The sequence below is a fragment of the Mirounga leonina genome, unplaced genomic scaffold (genome assembly GCF_011800145.1).
Source record: "Mirounga leonina isolate KUSES-001 unplaced genomic scaffold, KU_Mleo_1.0 Mir_92, whole genome shotgun sequence".
In the NCBI taxonomy this organism is placed as follows: Eukaryota; Metazoa; Chordata; class Mammalia; order Carnivora; family Phocidae; genus Mirounga; species Mirounga leonina.
In genome coordinates, this window is record NW_023270852.1 from 138213 (window position 1) to 160704 (window position 22492).

The following is a 22492-nucleotide window of genomic DNA, read 5'->3' on the forward strand; positions in this document are numbered from 1 at the left end:
GTACACCACTCATTTTGACAGTGAAGATTTTTAGACATCATCATTGAAGTGTAGATCAGGAATGTCTCAGAGACCATCTAACCCAGTCCTCTTATTTTATGGTTGAGAAGAGTAGACCGCTGGAGGAGAACGGACCTGCTCGAGATCACATAGCCTGAAAGAAACCAGGAGTAGAATCCAGGTCTTCTGAGTCTTAGGTTAAAGCTTGTTCTCGCTTCCCCACTGCTCTCTTCTCTTTCCCTAGCTTCCATTTGTTGGTCCTCTGTTGTGCCATATACAATGCTCAAATCTTATAAAAATCCAAAATTCCAAGATGGAGCCTTCAATGCGCTTCCACTTCTTTCGTTGTCCATAGAGACATTGACCCTAAGACATTGGTAGGTGGGCGTTGGCTGAGAAGATCTGACAAATTGGTAGACACTGTGAGTGGACACTGGAAATCCTTGATAAGGCTGTGGAGGTGAGCCGGGAGAATGGGAGTATTAGTAGCTAACATTTACTATGTTGCATACTTTCTGCAAAAGTGTCCTTACAATAACCCTACAAGTAGATGTTATTATTCCTGTTTTATAAATGTTGAGTAATTTGCTCAAGATTATGGAACCAATGAATGATAAAATTCAGTAGTTAATTTCATTTGTTTATTCTGGCAACAAATATTCATTGAGTACTAGCTTTGTGCTGGGCATTATTCTAGGGTGCAGGGATGAACAAAACCAGACAATCCCTGAAGTCATAGAACTCACTCTCTGGAGGGGAGGCAGACACCTAATGAGTGTACAAACTGAGAGGAGCGCCCCAAGATGAGGAACGTGGTTCTCCACGATTGTTGCACAGAGGAACCTGGTCTGGACCGAGGGCTCACAGAGTTGAAGAGGCAGTAGGAGTTGACTAGGTGAAGGGGGCTGGGGTCGTGGAGACAGCCAGGGACAGAGGGGAGTGGCGTAGCCACCCTGTGGAAGAGAGGCAGGGCACACTCATGCACACTCACAGCCTGGTGTGACTGCTTCCGCCCCCTGTGCCCTGAGCTCTCTCCCTTCCCGCTCTTGCGCTCCTCCTTCCGTGGGAAGATTAAGCTGGGGGATGCCAGTTCATTCTGCATTTGACCAGTCCTTGGTTGTTGTCATCACCTGTCCATGTGGCAAAACAAAGGATGAGTTACAGAAATCAGGTTCTTAGGCTTCACGGACTTAGAATTAATAACCTGAGAGTAACTGGTGTTTGTCAGCAGATGAAGTATAAATGTCACAAACTGCTAGCTAGAGAGGGGCTCACTTGTTACTTGCGTGTGCTCTAGGAGGCTTCCTAGCCTGGGATATGCTAGGGGACAGACTGAGGGGCTATATGGCCTTTTCTCTGCCTTGACCAGGGGTGTGCTTTTTATAACATCTACCTCTGTTTGCTGACTCCCTCTGATACCTTCAGTGACACTCTGTTCCCTTTTGGGACATTCTCTTAAGAAAGTGTGAATGTTCTTTATATTACACTCCATCTTCCTCTCACCTTCAGGACCCCTTTCCCTGGAACGGGGTAGAAATTCCCTTTCCCTAAAGAGCTTAGTTAGACATTGCTGGAGTGACTTCTTACCTGCCTTTACCCCCATTCCAGACAGCCCTCCAATGGATGCTGAAGGAAGCTGGCCCCTTGAACATTCACCAGCCCCCCAGCCTCCTGACCTCCTCTGCCCCTGGCCAGGACTTTGCATGGAATTATCTTTCTCCTCGCTTACTTCCTCTTTTTTTTATTTTAAATAAAAGATTGTATTTATTTACTTGAGAGAGAGAGCAAGAGAGAGCATGCAGGTGGGTGGGGGAGGTGAGGGGCAGAAGGAGCGGCGGGGAGCAGACTCCTTGCCGAGCAGGGAGCTCATGGGGCTCAATCCCAGGACCCAGGATCAGGACCTGAGCCGAAGGCAGACACTTAACCGACTGAGCCACCCAGGCACTCCACTTCCTCTTTATTTATATTTGACTATTTGATAAGATGTTTGCAAAAGGTCTCAGAAGAGTTAAATCATGTAGTAATGAAATAATACCTCATGATTCCCATTGACGGGGACCGCAGATCTGGCTATTTCTTTTAAGGGCACCACCACCTTCCCACCAACCTTGAAATCCTGAAATCTCAGAGTGGTGTTCATCTCCTCCTGTTCCCTTTCTCTGACATCTGATGGGGTGCCAAGCCTTGCAAATTCTTAACTTGTTTTCCCCCTGGGACTTCAACCTTAGGTTCAGCCCCAATCCGTCTTAGGCTTGTGTAATTGTAGTGACTTTCTTCTTTCCCTTTCGCTTACTACTGCTGTGCCTTTGGATAAGTGCCTAGTGCCTTGTGCGTCAAATGGGGCTGGGAAGAGTGATACACGGGATGCCATATAGAGAATGCGTAGACCAGTACATAGTACACAGTAGGTGCAACACAAGTGTTAGCTACGAATATTCGTATTACTGGTCCCTCCACCTTTGCCAGATGCTCCATTCCCAAACACTCCTCTGACCAGGCCCCACCCCTGCTCCCTGTCTGCAGTCTCCCCATGGTCTAGTTAGCAGCATTTCCTAAAGTGAGCATGTGAGATGAATTGCCAGGGTGTGGGAAGAACAAAGTATGATTTCTTTTATGTATTTTTATTTCATTCTTTTAAATTTTCTCCTTTGAGTATATTTTACACCGTATATTTTTAAATAAGGATATACTTATAATTGATATATGTATATAATGTAAGTGTATATTTTAATAAATAGATGAATGTATATGTACATGTGTATACAGGTGTATATGTGTGTATACATATATACGGTATGTCAAAAAATATTTTACTAACAGGGGAGTACAAGCCAGCAAGTTTGGACTGGTCTGGAAGGTGGGATCCAGACCCTGAGCCTGGCATTTCCCTGTGGTGGCCCCAGCCCGCAGTCCTGACTCTCCTTGCAGTCCCTCTTCCTTGTGTCCCTCACTCTCTCTCCACCTGCCCCACCTTGTGCCATTTGGTTCTGTCATTGTTCGTCCCCTCTCCCCACTCCTAGAATATTCTCCCTCATTCTCCCATTTTCTTTTCCTGTCTAGAAGTTCACTTTCAATGTCACTTGTTCCATCAAGCCTGCCAGGACAATTCTGGCCTGAAATCCTCCAAGTTCTTTAGGCATTCTTTGTCAGTGCTCACACTTACTTGGCCCCTGTTGTGTTCTGTGTTGTGTTGGGATCTTTTGCCGCCTATACTTAACGTCTTGGCTCCATAGTGATTTTATGTCAATTTGCACATGGGCATGCCTTGAAATGATATTTTATTTGCTGACTTTATTTTGTGCTGTTGGTCCTTTTTCTCATTTATCTGAAGACACATACCTATACTTTTTGGATGACATTAAGGTATGTATCTTTTGTCAGAGTAATATATAATTCTTGACTATAAGGAAAAAATTCATTTGTTATATTCGTGCTCTGAATCTCCTTGGATTTGAAAGCATCCTTCTGCTTGAGACATATTTTTGTCTACAGTGCATTAGTGAACACTTTTTGTATGTGGATTCATTGTTTTCTTTTTACTCCAGGTGACCTAAAATCATCATCCTTGTGTTAAATGTCTTTATTTCAGCACTTATAGTCCTGAGTTGTGCAAGGCATCCTGGGAAGAGCGGGTATGCAGAGCCTACCCATTTGATCTGAACTTTCCCCCTCCTCAAACACTGTAAGAATTGACAGCAGCTGGGCAGTCAGTGGAGCTACCAGTGGTCTTGGAGTCAGAAAACACAGGTTTTAATCTTGATTCTACCACCTGCTGATTGTTTGGTCTTGACCAAGTCATTTAACCTCATCTGTGAAATAAGTTTAGTAATCTCTACTGTGTAGAACTATTTTGAGGATTAATTGAGATAGTGGCTCGGAACGTGCTGGGCACCTAGGAAGTGGTCATTAAGTGTCTGTTTAAAAGGAAAAATAAGAATCTCCTTTGTCTTCTGTGAGCCTTCTGATGCAGGGTCTGTTCTGGGGAGAAACAGATAGCTTCAGAGAATGCACCTACCCGACTGAGCAAACTTGAGCTGGAGAGTGAAGGCTGGACATCCAGTCAGCCTGCTTTTTGGGCTTGTCTCTAATAGAATGTCTGTGGCCTCCTCAGGGAACATGCGAATTAATTAGTTAATCTCTGTAAAGTGCTTTGAAGGTGAAAAGTGCTATGTAAGTAGCATGGTTGGATTGCTGTTGGAGATGCAATAATGGCGGCACCATATCCTGGCAGTCTTGCTCGCTTTGGGCATCAATAATCAATAGGAGAGAAGATTCTAAGATGTCTTACTTGATAAGGAAGGATTCATTGTGGGATTTGTGATAACATAGTTCTTTGATAGTCTTGCAGATAGCATCTTGCCAGTTCTTTCCAGCAGAAGAATGTAGGGTAAGTTAAGAAGTAACAGTCTCATCCTCTAGCTTCTTCGGACTCTCCTTTCTAGGGTAGTCTGGTTATATATCCTACCGAGCTCGAGTAGAGGGACAATTTGCTGGTTTTGGATGCTTTGTGGGTCCTGGGCACATGGACTTTTTTGTGGGTCCTACAGAAGTGAGGGAAGAGTGTTGAGTGTTGAGTGTTGCTTATCATTGATGCAGACCCTGTGTGAATAACCAACACAGAATGGTACCATGGGCTAGAAGAAGGAGATGTGGCTTAGCCGTGTGACCCTGGGCTGGTCACTTCCCTGAACCTTAACTTTTCACCTGTTAAATGGGAACATAGTAGTTGATGAGTATAGTAATAAAGGTGGCCCACAGGAGGGTGCGTTTGATCCTTTCTGTGAGGGATTCAGGGGTCAGAAAAGGTTTCACAGAGCTCTACTACAGGTAGAGCCGTAGTTTATCAAACGACTAATGTAAGGAAGGGGCATCCACGGCAACAGGAACAGCACATGTGAGGCCACGAAATAGCACATCTGAGTGGACCCACTCCCAGTTCCTGTCGCATACTTGATACCCCAGGGGCTACACAGACTTTCTTCCCTCTATGAGGAAGCTCAGAACTTCTTGTGGACTCCTTGGTATTTCCGTGGTGTCTGTGAGCAGATTGATTCTCTGAACTGCATCCCTTCAGTATGCCGACATTTCCCCCATGAGTCTGTGGTTGTATTGTAGCTGACGCTGCAAACCGTATGTTGAATATGGGGCCAGATGAAGCTTTGATACTAAACACAGTAGTATCATAGTAGTAGGTTTGTCTAGTATTTAATATGCATTGCTTGGTGTTTTGTCTCTTAAGCGAAGTTTTTCTTTGTTAAAATAAACATGTATAAAGAATTTATACAGCGCACATGGTTATGCATATTTATTGCAGAGAATCTGTTAATAATCTATGCCTCATCGGATTTTGCATTTCTGTTGAAATAACAAATGTGGCACTTGGTACAACTGAACGAGTTTGGTGAATTTTTTCTTATCTGAGAGAAGAAAGGCATTTCTCTTTTTTCAAACTCCCATTTTCTTCAATCATCTTCTGCACTGGCCAGCTTCCCAGGTGGTGCGTCTGGGGGACTGAGGCTTTCCTGGCTGTAAATGATTTTGTCTTTTTTCCCTTCTCTCACTCCCTTCCTTCCAGCTCACATAGACACTTGCCTTGGGACTATGAGAATTGCTTCTTTGGGTAAGAGCATAGAGTCTGAAGGTCCTCTTACGTGGAGAGAAAACACATGAAACTGGCCATTAATTGTGCTAGGAGGAAGGTGCTAAGAGATTGTGGCATGGGGCAAGGCAGGAGCCTCGGGGACTTCAAGGTGGCTGACGGCCTGAGAACAGATGTCTGGGCAAAGCTCAGGGAGGGGTGGGGAGGCCATAAGGTGTGGTCAGAGAGTTCCCTGTCACCTTGTCCCTGTCTGTTAAAATACAGGCGCACAGGCTTTGGAATCTGCCTCCGCTGGAATCCAGCTCTGGCGCTCACTGTTGTTTGATCTTGGTCATGCCATTTCTCCCCTCCGAACCTCAGGCCCCATGTCTGTGAAAGTGTGAATGGTTGTGCTCTCCCTACAGGAAGAAAGGATGGCTCCTGGTACGTGGTAGCTGATACTAAAATAAATGTTCACGCTTCCTCTTATAATTCATTGCCTGCCCATGAGAGCAGAGCTGTGGAATGTAACCTTAATTCAACTAATGTTTGTTTTTAGAAACTGGCAAGGTGTTTACCTGGGGCCGAGCAGACTATGGTCAACTAGGGAGGAAGTTGGAGTCTCGTGAAGACTGGAAACTACAAAATCAGGATCCATCACACCCCTGCTCAGGACCTCCGAAGAGCATGCCTTCCTTTCTGCCTTGCTTAACAGGAGCAGTTGAGGTAGGAAGTGACTTTCCATAGAAGTGATGCATCTCTTTTCCTTGTCTTGCTTTGAAGCGTTGACTGCGGGCCTACTGTGTGCTCCTAGTGGAGAACATTGTGGTGGGTTCCATGCAGGACCCTGAAGGGGTCCTTGCCTCAAGTTGCTTGGGGTTCAATATGGTAGAAAAGGAAGATACCCGGATAACTGTACTGCAAGGCAGACTGGGTGTAGCTCCTTTAGAGAGTTTGCAAGTACGCCGGGTCTGCTTCAAAGAGTGAGAGATGGATTCAGGCTCTGGGGATTGGGTTAGGCCGGTGTCATGGAGGACATGGCTTTGAGCTGTGCCTTGGAGGATGGGACGGACTTGAGCAAGCAGCTGTAAGAGAGAAGAGGACTTTCAGGTAGGCACAATAGCTGGAACAGGGTTACGGGGGTAGGAAAGTGAAGAAAGTATTTGGGGATCCATGGTAGTTCAGTTTGGCTAGAGCATGGGGTGTCTGTGGGGGCGAATATGAGGTAGTATCAGAAAGACAGGTTGGAACCTGATCAAGGGGGCCTTTATACTGAGCTAAGTATTCTGCACTTCTGTTTGTATTTCCCAGCGTGGAAAATATTGTAGTTCAGTTCCTTATTCAAGCCCCTTTAATTCCCTGAAATGTCTTGAATTTCTACATTTAAGGCAGGAGTCTTAATTTCTCCAGGGTGTGTGTTTCTGTTACTAAATTTTACTTTACTGCTGTCCTTAAAAAAAAAAAGAAAAGGCAAGGTTTTTTTGAGAAGAATGAGGAAGGCCACATAGGAAATGTGCCTCTGAACCCAAGTTGGCTTAATGAAGGAATTCAGTCTTCATTCAGAGTCTGTCAGAAAAATTAATAAGCTAGCGAGACTTCTGTAATTAGCATCAGACTAATTACAACCCTCTTCATACCTAGAGGGCTTCCCTTCCCCTGGGGCCTGCCTGGCCTTCTCCTTCCGGGTATGTAGGACGGTTCTCAATTTCTGCTTCACATCCCAGACCTGCTCCTCCTGGGCCTTTCCTTAGTGCTGGGGTTTAAGTCTGTCTGTCTTTCTCGCTCTCTTTTTATTTAATTGAAAAGACACTCATTAAACAAAACCACAAAGGCAATTTAGACATGGTAATAATAATGATAATAATAATAATAATAATAATAATAATAATAATACCATCTCTAATCTTAACCACCCTCACAACTGCATTCCTTTTTTCATATACACATGTACCTCCTTTACAAATTTGTAGTGATAGCATTGATGATGTTTTGTATTCAGTCTTCATTTATTTGATCACAAATGCTTTGCTTTATTTCTTCCTGATCTCTAAGGTCATTTCAAATGGGCCATATAACATATGAGTCAAAGGTTCTGGGATTTTCCAAACCGTTCTTTGAATGTTGGACATTTATCTCATTTCCTCTTTTTTGTCACTATGGTGGACTCTGCAGTGAATACCCTTTTGAACTGTTTCTTTAAGATACAGTCTTGGGGATGAAATTGCAGGGGCAAAGGCCATGAACATCTTTATGACTTTGGCTGTATTTCTCTAGATTCTGTTTGAAAGGAGTTGACTCCCCCAGCAGCGAATGAGGGAATGCACTATTTTATATTTTAGCTCATATTGTCTGCTTAGCCAGGGAAGGTGCTGAGAGCTTGGTACCGAGTGCTTTAGACCCTTTGCTCTTCTTTGTCTTTCTCAGAACATTTAAGACTTTGTGGTTCAGTAGAATAGCAGAGGCCCAGAGGCTTCATGGATTTTTCAGTCTCTGGTTTCATTGGCAGGATGAGGACCATAATGCCTACCGCAGAGTGTCATCAATGAGGACTACACATCGGGTTCTTGGCATGCGGCAGGCACTCAGGAACTGTTGGGCCCTTTCTCGTCTTTGCCTTTTAACACCATGTGGTGACCATCATGTGTATAGTACTGTGACAGATATGGCCAGTGCACACATATAGCCTAAGAGGCTGACATTGAGGTGACTTGTTTAGCTTCTTGGTGGGGCTATCTGAGGAGTTGGCTTGAGCCCTGAGCCTTGGGGCAGCTTCATATTAGTGTTCCCTCCATCTCTGCTCCAATCTCTGGGGTGCTGGTGTGTGTGCTTGCCAGTCTCCCTGCAGGTTCAGACCTCAGGCTGTCTCCTTTTGGTAAATTTGGTCTGGGAGTTACCCCGCTGTCGATGTTCAGGTCTGACCTGTCAGGCATCTATTTTCCTGAGGCCCAGAGCCAGGCCAGTGGGCAGCTCTAAGCTGCTAGGAGTGGATTCGCCTTGGAAAAGATAAAAAGCCCTACTAAACTAGGTGTTGCTCTGGGAGGGGCTTGGCCAGGGGGGTCCAGGGACACCTGGGGAGCAGGAACAGCCTTGAACTAAGCTAATGGTTCCTGACCTTCAAGGAATTGAGTGTGGCCCATAGCTGACCAGTTGCCTTCTTATATGTCCAAGGGATAAGCAGAGTGAGGAGCAAGATGTCTGGGATCCGGAGTGACAGCCACACAGAAGGGAGAAGCACAGGTGGTATAACCATCCCTTTTTGTGAACAAAAGAAAGCAAATAAACACACCGTGACTTGGCGGTATATCATACTAAAAACTTTACGTGTGTTATTTCATCTTCACAATAAAACTGGGTGTAAGTGTTATAATCACTGCTTTTATGAGTAAGGAGACTCAGGCTCAGGATGGGTGAGTCACTGCCCCAGATCACACAGTAGGCAAACAGTGGGGCTGGGACTTGAACTTGAAATATTTGAAGCTCACATACTTTTCCTTATAGATGAAGTAAGGTTGCATCTGTCCTTTTGCATATGTATCCTCACTTGGATAAAAGTTCTGGGAGTTTGGGCTGCAGAGTCTCTGATCTCCTGAGAGTCTCAATTCTTTCTTCTGAGCCATGTCTCATTACCAGCCTGAGAAAGACTTTGAGACTGTAGCCCTGGCAGGCCTTTCTTTAATATTCTTACTGCGGTGAAGACCGTGTGTTTCATGCTCTATCAGCTTGGCCTTAGATACTCGGCCCCTCTAGCCACTCTTGGAAAATTCCAGGGGTAGCAGAGTAATGGGGATTAATCCCCCCTTGTACATATCTGGACAGAGTGTGTGTGAACCACAACTTCCCTGGCCCCAGGTGAGGATGCCACTTGCATAATTCCCCTGGAACCTTGGCTCTAAACTCTGCCCAAAGGTGGAAGCATGCACTTCACAGTGGGGCAGAAGTGCTTGTGCTCACTTAGTGAGTATGTTGGGGCTCCCCAGGATTCTGAAGCAGCTAGGGCGGGGCACCCAGTATGTGCAGGGGACCATCAGAAGACCAGCTCGACCGAAGGCAAACAGCTTCTGAGGGGATGAGGATTGGGAGTGGAGACCTGGCTTCTAGCTTTGCTTCTGCCTGGATTGAGTGAATTTGGGCAAGCCCCTTTTCTCCTGTACCCTTAGTTCCCCCAGATGTAGGTGGGGGATGTTAGACCAGGTGTTTCTTGATGTTTCTTACAGGTCTAAGAGACCCTTCCATATCTGATTCTTATTTTATGGAAATGATCACTACCTAAAGTTATAATGATTCCTGGCCCTGGAGTCCCTCAGGGTCATAGTCAAGATCACTTGACCCCTAGCTGCTGGCTCAACTATGGTAGACCTGGGCATTTTAACTAATCCAGAGGTTCCAGGCTTCAGTAACACTAGCCTTGCTCTGCCTCTTTGCCTTGGCTCTGTTCTCTGCCCTTGTTCCTTGTCCCCAAGGGCCTTCTGTTCCAGTTTAGGTCACTGGGATTTAGTGTGATGCTACTGCCTGGTCCCCCCAGGACTTGCAGTTCAGCTTTGATTGCTGTCCCGGTGGCTGTGACCTTATTGTCGGGGCAGGCTGACTTCCGTGACAGTACTTCCTGGGTTCCCCACCTGCCGCCCCTGCTGTGGGCTCTGTGTGTGCTCTTCCACCTTTCCTGCTTTCCTGAGTTTACCTCCTCCTTGGCTTTGGGATCTTGCCTATTCCGTAGTCAACCCAGTAAATATTGGTTGACACCTGACACGTGCCTGTATTGACCACACAGTGGGGGTGGAGTGTGTGTGTGGATACAAAGGTAAAGAATTCATGTCTGGTCCTCAAAGAATTCCAGGTTTGTAGATAAATCCTTACTGGACAGAGTGAACGTGCTACGAGAGGTGTGTATGAAAGGCCAAGGGAACAGGGAAGATAGAGTGATTTACGCTGAAGACACCCATGCATGAACAGAAATGTTTGAACTGGGTTCTTAAAAACGAGGAGGAGTGTGGCAAAGGGAGAAGGACATTCCAGCAGAGGGGACAACATGAACGGAAGCTGTGAGTCTAGATCTGCTCTAGCTCCTGGGCCGCTCGGGATGCCTGCCCGTTCCAGGGGGCCAGCCTCGTTTTGCCGTCTCGCTGCCTGTCCGGCCTGTCACGTCCCTGCCATCCATCCTTCTGATAGGATTACTGTCTGAAGGAAAATAACTTCCATGTCCCTTCTCTCATTTGTGCCCAGCATGATGCTGTGAAATAGGCCAGACTGGGAATGATTATCCTCCTTTTACAGTTGAGGAAACTGAGGCCCAGAGAGGCTAGCTAGGAATTAGGAGAAGGCCCAAGACAAACAGGCTGATTCCCAGGGTTTCTGAGGGCCTTGCTCTGGGCTCCCTCTGCAGCCATGGGCCTGAGTCATGTTCCTGGTTTAAAGTCTTCCCACGTTTGGTTGAGGAGCGCCGAATCCCAGTCAGGGAGCTCAGTGCACATATGCACGCGTATGCACACACACACACACAAACATGCAGCCCTTGGAGCAGGAGCAGGAAACGTGGAATAAACAAGAGTTGAACAAAGGATTGGGTACTTGTTAAGCCCCGAAGCCATCAACCCTGACTTTGCTGCAGGACTGAAAGTGTTTGTTAGAGGACCTACCTGTGCACTGGGTCTGGGTGAGATCTGTCAGAATGAGTGGGAAAGAAGCTATTTTTAGTCTGCAGAGTCACTCACTCGGCTGTGCTAGCTGAGGTTTGAGCCAGTCCCCTACGCTTTCCACAGGGTTATTTCAGAAGGAGAAATACCACTCGAATGCTGTGTAAAACCCATTAACGAACCTGGAAGTTTCCAGGGCGTCTTTGTGCTGCAGCTCCCTCGGAAGGCTGCCCTTCCTGAATGACCTTCCTCCTTTTCTATATTTAATGCATTTCTAATTTTAAGTTTGTGTCAACACTGTGGGACTTCAGTGCCCTAAATAACACAGAAATCCACCACCAGCAACCAGCTGAGTCCGGAGGTCTCTGACAGAATTGAACACAACCCGAAAAAGCATCCCCAAGTAGCTCTCTGGTAAGTAATCTCTAGCGTCATTGCTGTTCTTAGAGGAGCATGCGGTCTCTGAGCCCGTGCAGCTCCCCGCGGCCCAGACCTTCCAGGTGCAGCAGGCTTTAGAGGCCTCCCCAAATAGGGGAGCAGTGTTCACGCAAAGACGGTTTCGTTGGGAGGAGAGAATAACCGGCACATCTGCGTGCAGCTGCTGACCTGACAGGAGGAGGCACACAAACGCGGACTGGATTTGTCCATGGGAACACTCAGAAGAGAGAAGCGAGCCCCCCGTCAGGGCCGTCTTGTTTGAAAGGGATGGTGAAAGATAGGACACAGCAAGCACTTCTTTACTATCTGCTGTTCTCGTATTTATTTATATTTACCAGCTCTTCGCACGAAAATACCGGATCTAGGAGCGCAAGGGCCTTGTCTCTCTCCTTCAAAGCTGTGTTCCCAGGGCTTAGAATAGCTCCCAGCACCTCGTGGGTGCTCAGTGGATGTTTGCTGACTGAATAAATGAAAACAGAATGAAAGAAAGGGTTTCAGAGTTGCAGGACCCTCTTCAGGGCCTCTGCACTCGCCCTCTACGGTCTGCGCTTCCCAGGCCCCGGGCCAGGGCAGGAAGAGGCATTTGCATGTTTTCAGGCATTTGGGCCTCATGTGTCCTGCGGGGCCAGAGAACAGAGTGTCTGACCCCGTAATATACTCGAACAACCCAGAAGTTTCTTACAGAATCTGTTGAGGATGAGGCTTATCGTCCTTTAGGGCTTCACAATTTACCAAGTGCTGCCACGCATGTGCATCTTCGGTTGTCCATCTTTCATCCAGCAGATGCTTACGTATGCCTGTCTGTCCGGGCACTACATCAGGCGAATGGGGGAAGCAGGGAAGGGTGGAAGAGTTCCCATCCTAGGAGCTTGTAGGCTAGTGGCAGGGCTAAGATCAGTTCATTACAGGACAAGCTGAATGTGACAAAGGCTGTAAGAGAGAGTCTGACAATGATCCCATTCCCTCCTCCTGTCCTTGGGGACCTTTTCTTTCTTGCATTTTCAGCCCCTCTGGTTCTGTTGGATCCTGCAGGGTTGGGGTGGGGGGTGGTTGGGGTGGGAGGTGGTGACTGGAAAGGCTTCCTAAATTGGAAGCTTTGACATTAAATTATTTCTCGAGGGAGCTAATGCAAAATAACAGGGGAATCTTGGCAAGAACTTGCATTAGGAAGAAAGCAGAGAAGAGCAGCCAGATAGAGACTGTATATCTACAAGAGAGGGAGAAAGCAAGCCAGGAACTGCAGTGTTCTCAGAATCGAAGGAAATTTCAACAAGGAGGTCAGGGAGGTCGGAGGCTGAGAAAAGACGGCTGGGAGGTTGTGATGACACCTCTGAGAGGCTCGAGCTGGGACATAGGGAAGGAGGGGATGGTGAGAAATGCAGGCTGCAGGTGTGAACAACCCTGCCAGAGATTCAGTGGCCAAAGGAGGATGAGAGAACAAGTTCAGCAACTGGGAGGAGAGCTCCATTCGAGTTAGTTTTGTGAGCAGCATGGGGAACCTGGAGTGCGTGAGAAAGCCCAAGGAAAGGATGAGCGATAGAGTGAGTGAGAGAGCGAGCGAGTGAGCGAGCACGAGTTGTGAGCAAAGATGCAGGAGGCAGGGGGCATAGCTGGAGCAAGGCCCCCCGGGGAGATGAGAGACATTTGGAATCTCTATGAATGGATGAGTTCTTAAAAGATGCAAGTACACTTTCTCTTAGCACAGCAGTTAGGAAAAAAAGGGACATGTGAAGATGGAATTTTTGAGGTGGAGAAGAGAAATGCTTTCATTGAAGTGTGTATATCTTTTGTCGTTGTGTTATATCTTAGTTTTATTTATTTATTCAATAAATGTTCACTGCATCCCAGTGCGGGCCGTGCACAGCGCAAGGTGCCAAGAATTCACAGAACAAAGACAAAGTTGCTGCCCAGTAGCTGTCACACGGTATTTATTAATGCTACAATAATTATTAATATGTCCATCTCTAAATCAAGCATTGAGTTCTTTGAGCACAGACACTGTCGTATTTATCTATGTGTAATGAGGGCCCAGCTTAGTCCACAGCAAGGAATTGGTGCGAGTGTGCCGAGAGCCCCTGATGGGTGGCTTCAGTCATCCTGGTTAGATTGAAAGCCAGATTGTCTGCTGGCGGGATGAGGTTAATGAGGGGGTCTCCGGGCAGGGATGAGTTGGCTTTACTCTGTAGTGAATCCATCCAGCACAGTCTGATAACTGCCTGCAAATGGCAGAAGAAAGACACCATTATTGGCTCTGACCCCTGAGTGGTGGGCAGGGCAGTGGTGGCTGCCCTCGTTCTAGGGGCGAAGGAGCAGGAGTTCTGAGAGAAAGCTGTCGCCAGCTCCAGATTCTGCAGCACATGGTGACATGGTGCCGGGGCTGGAACCCAGCACTCAGCGCCCTCATTCTCACTGCCAGCCGTCTACACCAACAGCTTCCTCTCGGGACAGTTTTCATGCCAGTGTGGCCCTGGGCTCTGGCTTTGGCTCTGGTTCTCACTAGGTGGTAGTTGGGCCTGATGGAGACCCAGTGGGCCCTCTCCAGACTCGAAGTCTGGGTCAGTGTCTTTTGAGCACAGCAGGAAGAAGAGGATAGCCTCAGCAAGGACTGGGACAGTGAGGCTAACCCATGACTGTGGGAAACCATAGTGCTTGCTGGAGGGGGAGGTCTGAGGGGCAGTCTCGAATGTGGAGTGAGCCCTGGGTTGGAATTTCTGCTCTGTCACCCACAATCCATGTGACGTTGGGTCAGTCAGACCTCTCCAAAGTGGGAGTAATAATATCTGCTTTATCTTGCCCACAGGGTTATTGAAGTATGCAAATAAGATAGAGAAGGGTTTTTGTAAACTCTCAAGTGCTGTACAAATGTTACTGGGTTCACAGCATATCAGGCGCTCTGTGCTTCGGAAACAGGTTTTGTGATAAGTATGGGTCAGAGCTACTCTTCTGTCTTAATCACTTGAGATCTTAGGAGCTACACAGAACTGTCCTGGATCTTGTGATAAACACTTCCTAGAATCAGAACCGGTGAGCATAACGGAGGCCAGATGTTGGTAATCCATGGCCAGCCTCCATGCAGTGCCACAGAGCGTGGATTCCTGTCGAGGTTAGCCATCAGTGTTGACAGCAAGGATGCTTCTGGCTTGCTTTCTCCCAGCTGCAGAGGAAATTCATCAGCACTGATTTAAAGTCCCAGTGACCTCACGTGTCGCCACCGTGCTCTGCGGCATGACAACTGCCCCAGGTTGCACCCATGGTCACCCTGGAGCAGACCAGCTGTCTTTTGTTGCATTTGACCTTGAAAAGGGGCTGCCCCAGGGTGGAAGTAAACCATGCAGAGGTTTAGAGTGAAAACAGAAGCCAGTTTGATGGGAGAAGTGTGAGCTCTGTGAGGGGCGGTTGTCCGGGGGACTAAGACTGCCTCCATCTCTGCCACCGTCCCTCTAGCTCGGACCCCCATTATCTACCACCTAATTTCAGTGGCCGTCTCTCAAGTGAGAACCCCTTGTCTCTAGTTTGACCTCATTCCAGCTGCCCCCACCCAGCTGCCGGAAAGATGTACTAAAATATAAATCTGATTTTATGATGCCCTTACTTTTTTTTTTAAGACTCTTAGAAAATACAGAAAAAAAAATTCATTCCCACAATAAACATTTATTGGAAACCTATTGTATAGAAGAGACTTAGCTAAGCCTTTAGGATATAGAGGAGGATAAGACCCAGCCTCTGCCCTCAAGGGGAAGGAGAAGCATAGTCCGTAATCCCCACAGCCAGGGTGCAAAGAATGGAGTTACTGGAGCATAAATTCCAGGGTTGCTGTCGGCCTTGTTCACTGCTGTATCCCCGTCACCCTGATTAGTGGCTGGCACATAGTAGGTGCTCAGCAAATAATTGTTACAGGGATGAATGTGTGCCCTTTTCAATGGCTTCCCATCCGGGATGAAGTGCAAAATCTCCAACTTGACATAAGAAGCTCTTCTTGATCCTGCCCCTGTCAGAATACCTAGCCTCACCTTCTGCCTGTCTCTCCCTTGCATTCTGCACTTCATCTATACTGAGCCAACAGCATTATCATGTTGTTTGATACATCTGAGTCTTTGCACAGGCTGGTTCTTCTGCGTCCGTTTGCCCTTGGCTGCTTGGACAGTTGCTACTTATCTGCCAGTGGATAACAAGGATGATGTCTTACGTTCATCTCAGTATTTCTGCCATCCAGCCTGACAAACCTGCTTCTTTTTTCTTTCTAGATTGAGTTTTTCTTTGCTTAGTGTCATTCCCTACTTTCCTTGGCTCTGTTGAGCTGCTGTCCCTGAAGCTCTTTTCTACCTTCTGTCTACCTTCCTTGTCCCTGAGCCCTCTTGAGATTCCAGATCTGGAGTTTGTTGGGTGCTGGCTGGTGAACCCTGGCCTTCCTTTTGTCTTTCTTCAATGCCTTCTCCCTCCCACACCAGCCCTGTCCAGACAGCTGGACCTGTGTGCCAGTTCTGCTTGTACACGAACTCTGTACTCTGAGCAGGGCATGGATTTTGCCAGTCTCATTTCCCAGGGACTGGACTCTGTGTCCTGGACCCTGGTCACTGTCCGGGCCCTTGTTCTGAATGGCTGATCACTCAGTGAAATGCCATGTGCTCGATTCGGAGGGTTGCTGCTGCTTGGAGCTTCCTGCTTGGAGGCCCTTTCTGGTATTGGCACTGGCCCAAATCAGCTCTCTCTCTGCCAGGCCCCTTTGGGTACTTTATGTTGGGTGGCTGTTTTAGGAGCCAGCCCTGTAGTCATCCCTTTTTCCAAAGGTTATTCCCAACGAGTTCCAGCCTCTTCTTGGCCTGCAATGTCCTGAGCTGCTGAGCTCTTCCCTGGTAGGCACCCCTTGTTTGAGGTGGATAAAGAGAAAACAATGCTCTTGTCACTGCCAAGGAAGCAAGACCAGGCCATTCTGTTGGGATGTGGCCCCTAGAACCCCAGGACCGCCACTGGTGGAGGGACCACTGAATCATGACGAGAAGGGGGAAGTTAGTCTCTGTGTGATTACGTAACTCCCTTTTGTGATGCAGTGGCTCTCGCTGTGGGAACACTGTCCGCGGTGGTGGGGACCTCCTGCACCTTCAGATGACTGTTTGGAAGGGAGCTCTTTTCCCTGAATGCGTGGTACCATCCAGCACTGGGGGAGACTGGCTGTGGGTAGCAGAAATAGAAGAGATCTGAGATATCTTTGCAAAAGGAGCAGCTGCTATGACAATCAGTTGCGAAGCTTTTGGCTTTTCAAAGAGGCCAGAAGTGGAAGGGGAAAGGGAAGCAGCAGGCAGAGTGAGAGCCCGCTCGCAGGCACGGGGAGGCTGCTTGTAGCTCCCGTGAGGACCCGCCACGCGCCACTCTAGGAGAGCCAGCTGGCTGGGCACGGTTGCTCACGGCTGCCGAACAAAATGTAGGTCAGGTAGCCAGCACCCCCAGGATTGTGTGAGGAAGGTTGCTCACTCCAAAAAGGTAATTTAGTCGTTCTTGAGGATCTTCTTTGTGGTTTTATTTCCACGTGGTTCCTTTTGAGTGAGATTTTTTTTTTTATTAATACCCTGGAGCATGCATATCATTTGAAGAGAGAGTATGTATCAAGGAACAACAAACAGAAAAAGGACTTGGAATAATCAAGAGACTTAATGTTGTGGTTTCATTCTTGGACAATCTGCTTTACTTCCCTGAGCCTCAGATTTGACGTCTGTATATTAATACTTATTTGGCCTACCTCTCCAAGTTGTTGTCAAAATGATGTTGTGAATGTGAAAGCATTTTGTAAACTATGAAGCAATAAATGTAAGTTATGTTAGTAGATTTCTTTGTCATATCCAACCTTCTCTGGGTTTTCAGGAAACTTCAATTTCTTATAGCTCTTTGGAAATTGTTATCTGTTATAGAGCTGGAATTTGATGTGAATCATTTCCATGATTCTTGTGTTCCTCTTAACCCATCAGTCCTTGTTGAGTACCCAGGGTACTCACTTCGAGCTGTGGACTTGGAATATGACAACAGGGAGGACACAGAGTCCTAAAGCTTCCTAAATGGGATGTGATTGATAGTATAAATCTCCTGCAGGTAATAGCTGAGGACTTGTGACCAGAGAGATCTAGAGGCAGTATCAGGGAAGAGTTGTTGGCTGAGTCTCTTGAGCCTTTGGGAGAACTTCTTTGAGCAGATGACATTTGAAAGCTGGGCCAGACTGAGTTTGGTGGTTGAGAAGATTCTTTTTAGGCTCCTGAAGGGTCTATGCGAAGACGCTGGTTCTTTCTGAGGTGCTAAACCTGAGGATGGTGTTGGCAGGCTTGAATACCCAGTTAAGAAAGACTTGCTTGGGAACAATAGGATTTTTTAGAAATAATAATGGTAGTTCCTATATGTTGTTCAGTGACTGTGTACCATGTATGGTGCTTAGCACCGTATAAATATCACTTCCAATTCTTACCACACGCTGGTGAAGCGTATACTGTTTTATCCCCATTTTGTAGATGAGGAAACTGAAACTTGGCGAAGTAACTTGTCTAAGGACACAGCTAGGAAGTAGCGCTAACATGGTGGCAGTGTTGTGGTTAGAAGACATCCAGGTGCCTGGATGGTGGTTTACTAGGCTGGAGGACAAAGAGGTGACTGTGAATGGTGCTCACCCCACTGGAGCCGGAAGAGGTAGAGCCCGTGACAGCTCTTTCTTATCTCTTTGGGGCTGAGGCACAGGCCAGGAGAGGTGCGCAGAACCACTGAGTGGCTTTCCTTCCTCAGAAACTGCCACTTTAAAGCTGGGACAATGCAGTGTGCTTTTGAAGAGCTGAGAAAAGATATTTTAATTCCTTGTGGTCCCTTCTTGGGTTTCTGTTTCCATTCAGAGTGGCAGCAAGGATAGGTTTCAGAGATTCCCAACCCCTCCCTTACCTGCAAATTCAAATTGTACCACTTCACAAGGCTCAGCCTAGAGTTTACCCAGTTGAATTTTTGGGGGACAGTTCCAGTCGCCATTTCAAATAGAATCTTCTCCAGGACAGACACTGTGTCCTGGATGCAGCTGTATCATGCGTGCGTGGCGTAGTGCCTGTCAGAAAGCACACAGTTAGGATTTGTTATGGAAGGGAATGGAAACCTCTTCTCGCTTAGAGTCCCAGTCACTTGTTGCTATTTGATTTTACTCTAATATCTGATCGCCTCATGTGTGGTATCTTCCAGAGGAGAGCATATGGTGCTGCAGAGTGGGGACTGTATTTTAGGATTGTTTGGCTCTCACACCCTGCTGGGCAGGGGGCAAGGGGCTAGGGCACACAGGAGGGACCTGGAGAAGCCTTGGGGAGAGCTCCACCCACCCTGAAGCCAGCTTGGAGAGGCCTGTGGTGGGATCACTGTGTTGGTAGCTAACAGAGTTGTGATATATTACTTCTGGAGGGAGAAGAACAAAAACAGAATGCTGACTCCTCCAGTTGTCTCAGCATGAGGGTTATAGGAACATAAACATCTTCCTCCGTCTGCAGTGCTCCATCCCTCAGGTGCCTTTTTAAAGGTAAGAACACAGAGGCATGCAAATGGTACATTTCCCTTTGCAACCGTCAAGGTGAAGTTTCTGCTACTGCATGGGGACTTGCAGGAGCAGTTCTGCAGTTGCTGCTGTACAATGCATTTATCATTCTGCCCCCCTGGCACATTTTGCCAAGCTGCATAATTTCCCCGTTCCTTCCTACACTCACCAGCTCTGTGACGATGGTGCATCTGGTGGCCAAACCCTCCCTGATCAGCTTGTGGTATAGTGGAAAGAGCAGTGTATTAGCTCATGATGACAGTAGGTGACATTCACCAAGTCCCGGTGGGATGCCAGGTTTTCTGCCAAGCGCTTTCTAGACATCATCTCTTTAATCTTCATGACAACCCAGCAGAGTTGGGATTATGATTCCTCAGTTTGCAGATGATGAGAGTGAGGCTCGGGGGTGGTTACTTGTCCAAGACTACCTGGCTAATAAGGGACAGATCCTACTGCAAAGCCTATGCTATGAAATACCAGGATTCCATGTTGAACTCTAATGTGAATTCACTGTGGCACCTGGGGCCAGAGACTCTGCTTCCCTGGGCTTCAGTTTCCTAATCTGTCTAATGAAAACCAGTTCCAAGGGTCTTCCAAAGCACTAAGCCCAGTACCATTCTGATTTGGTTAGAACTCTTACCTATCTGGCTTTCTTTTAGCTTTGAGAATTTTTGTTTTGTTTTATAGTGGAAGGCTAGCTGCTATGTATTCATTCCTCAGCAATAACATTAATATCAGGCAATTAAGAATATACAGAGTGTAAAATAGTATGGATCAACACTGTCCAGTAAAACTTTCTATTTTAATGGAAATGGTCTGTATCAGTCTAGTACAGGAGCTGATAACCACATGTGGCTACTGAGCACTTGAAATGTGGCTAGTGTGACCAAGGAACTGAATTTTACATTTTATTTTATTTTAATTCAAATTTAAATGGCCGCACGTACAGTAGCTACTGTAGTGGACCGTACAGGTATAGATAGTAGATATATAGATTCTTCCATTCCCATCCCATCTTTAATTTGTCTCCTGTATTCCAACTAAGGCTTTTGATTTCCATGGTTAATTTTTCTAGAGGTTTAATACCTGATATTTTGTTATATATGTATTATGCTTTTAGCTTTTAGCAATTCAAACCTACGATATTGCATCATCTTTCTTCTGCCTATGAGACAAATAGAAAAGATGGATAGTGCTATGCGCATTTCTCAGATTAGAAAACTGAGGCATAGAGCAGTGAAATATGCTGCTAGGAGCTGAGTAAATACTTTTTGCATGCGTAAGTGATGTACCTAAAACCTTTTTTCGAGTTGGAGACCAGGACTGGAAGCTTAGGTCTTTTTTTTTTTTTTTTTTTAGATTTTTACTTATTTTTTGACAGAGAGAGAGACAGCAAGAGAGGGAACACAAGCAGGGGGAGTGGGAGAGGGAGAAGCAGGCTTCCCGCTGAGCAGGGAGCCCGACGTGGGGCTCGATCCCAGGATCCTGGGATCATGGCCTGAGCTGAAGGCAGACGCTTAATGACTGAGCCACCCAGGTGCCCTGAAACTTAGGTCTTTTGATTCCTGGCCAGAATTCCCTTTATATTTCCTATCACTGGTGTGCCAAGCATAGCGTTAGAGAGACTCTGCCCATTAAAGGCAATTCTTTTAATGATAGGAGGGGAACTTTTTCTTTTCATTTGATACCTTTCTGTACTATTTGATTTTTTAACCCTAGGCATCACTAAATTATAATAATAAAATAGATACTTGAGAAAATTATATGAAATGCTATGAGGCTGCATAATAGAACTGTGCCTGTTTTGTAGATATGAGAGCTGTCATGCTGGTCAAAGACAGGCATGTTTTTCATGTGGGATCTGTGGTCAGAAGAGGATTAAATTCCATCCTGATTCCATTTCTGGTAATGGTGGAGTAGTTCTTTTGGACCAACCCTCCCACAGAAAACAACTGTAAACTCGACAAAATGTGAAAAAGAACTAGCTGAAGGAACTGGAGAGTGACCAAAAGCAGTCCCACTCTTCACAAATATCAAGGTCCTGAAGGTCAAGGAAAGATTGAGGAATAGTTCCAGATTGAAAGGACTCTAAAGAGAGAGGACAACTAAATGAAATGTATGGATCTGTTTGTTGTAAAGGACATTATAGGAGCAATTGATGAGACCTAAATGGAGTTTGAAGTTTTGTTGGTGGTTACATACCAGTGTTAACTTTTTAGTTTTGTGGTTGAATTGTTGCTATGTAGAGAGTGTTGATGGTTTGGTTGACAAACACACTAACGTATTTTGGAATGGTAGGGCATCAGTTTGCCAAATTTCTCAGAGGTATTTCAGAAAAAAATGGAGAAAGAGAGGGAAGGTAATATAGAGCAAAGATGGTAAATGGTAATATTTAGGGACTATGAGTAAAGGGTAAACAGGAGTTCTTCATATAGTTCTTATAACTTTTCTCTGAATTTTTTTCAAAATGAAAAGATTTTTAAAAACCTCATAGTGAAATGATAATAAAAATAGAACACGTCAACATTTGTGGGATGTAGCTAAAGCAGTGCTTTGAGGGATATGTCTTTAACTGCGTATATTAGAAAAGAAGAAAGGACAAGATTCAGTGACTTAATGTTCCATCTTTAGGAGATGAAAAAGGAAAAGTAAATGCAAAATAAATAGAAAGAAAGAAATGATAAAGGTAAGAGCAGAAATTAATGAAACAGACAAAATAGAGAAAAATAACAAAACCGAAAGCAGTTCTTTGAAAATATCAACAAAATTGGTGAAGTCCTAGCTGGACTGATAAGAAAAAAGAGAAAGAGATCACAAAATACCAGTATCCAGTAATGAAAGCATGTATATCACTACAGATTCTACAGACATTAAAAGATAGTAGGAAGGGAAAAATGAAGGGGAGAAACCGGAGGGGGAGACGAGCCATGAGAGACTATGGACTCTGAGAAACAAACTGAGGGTTCTAGAGGGAAGGGGTGTGGGGGGGATGGGTTAGCCTGGTGATAGGTATTAAAGAGGGCACGTATTGCATGGAGCACTGGGTGTTATATGCAAACAATGAGTCAAAAACTAATGATGTAATGTATGGTGATTACATAACATAAAAAAAAAACAACAACCACACCTGCAGTGGTCAGGCTTCAGTAGACTCAATGTAGAATAGTTAGAGAAAGGAGAGGAGACAAAGGAATTAAGAAGGGCTGACATAGCGGGAGATGGGGTAGGGGGCAGGAGGCAGATGATATCATTAACAATTTAGAATATTGCTTACACAGTTCAGCCCTTCACAGGGCCTGAAATGTC

General features: G+C 46.1%; 1 protein-coding gene across 3 annotated transcripts in view; it reads left to right on the plus strand.

Annotated features, from left to right (window-relative positions):
* SERGEF (secretion regulating guanine nucleotide exchange factor) overlaps positions 1-22492 on the plus strand; it is a 225272-nt gene that overhangs the window by 42719 nt on the left and 160061 nt on the right. For 2 of the 3 annotated variants that reach the window (XM_034995445.1, XM_034995447.1), the window contains exon 9: positions 6138-6304. In XM_034995445.1, the coding sequence (XP_034851336.1) occupies positions 6138-6304 (167 nt within the window). Of the gene's footprint in view, positions 1-6137; positions 6305-8084; positions 8721-22492 lie in introns of those variants that run through there. The other variant, XM_034995446.1, reaches the window with a different exon arrangement.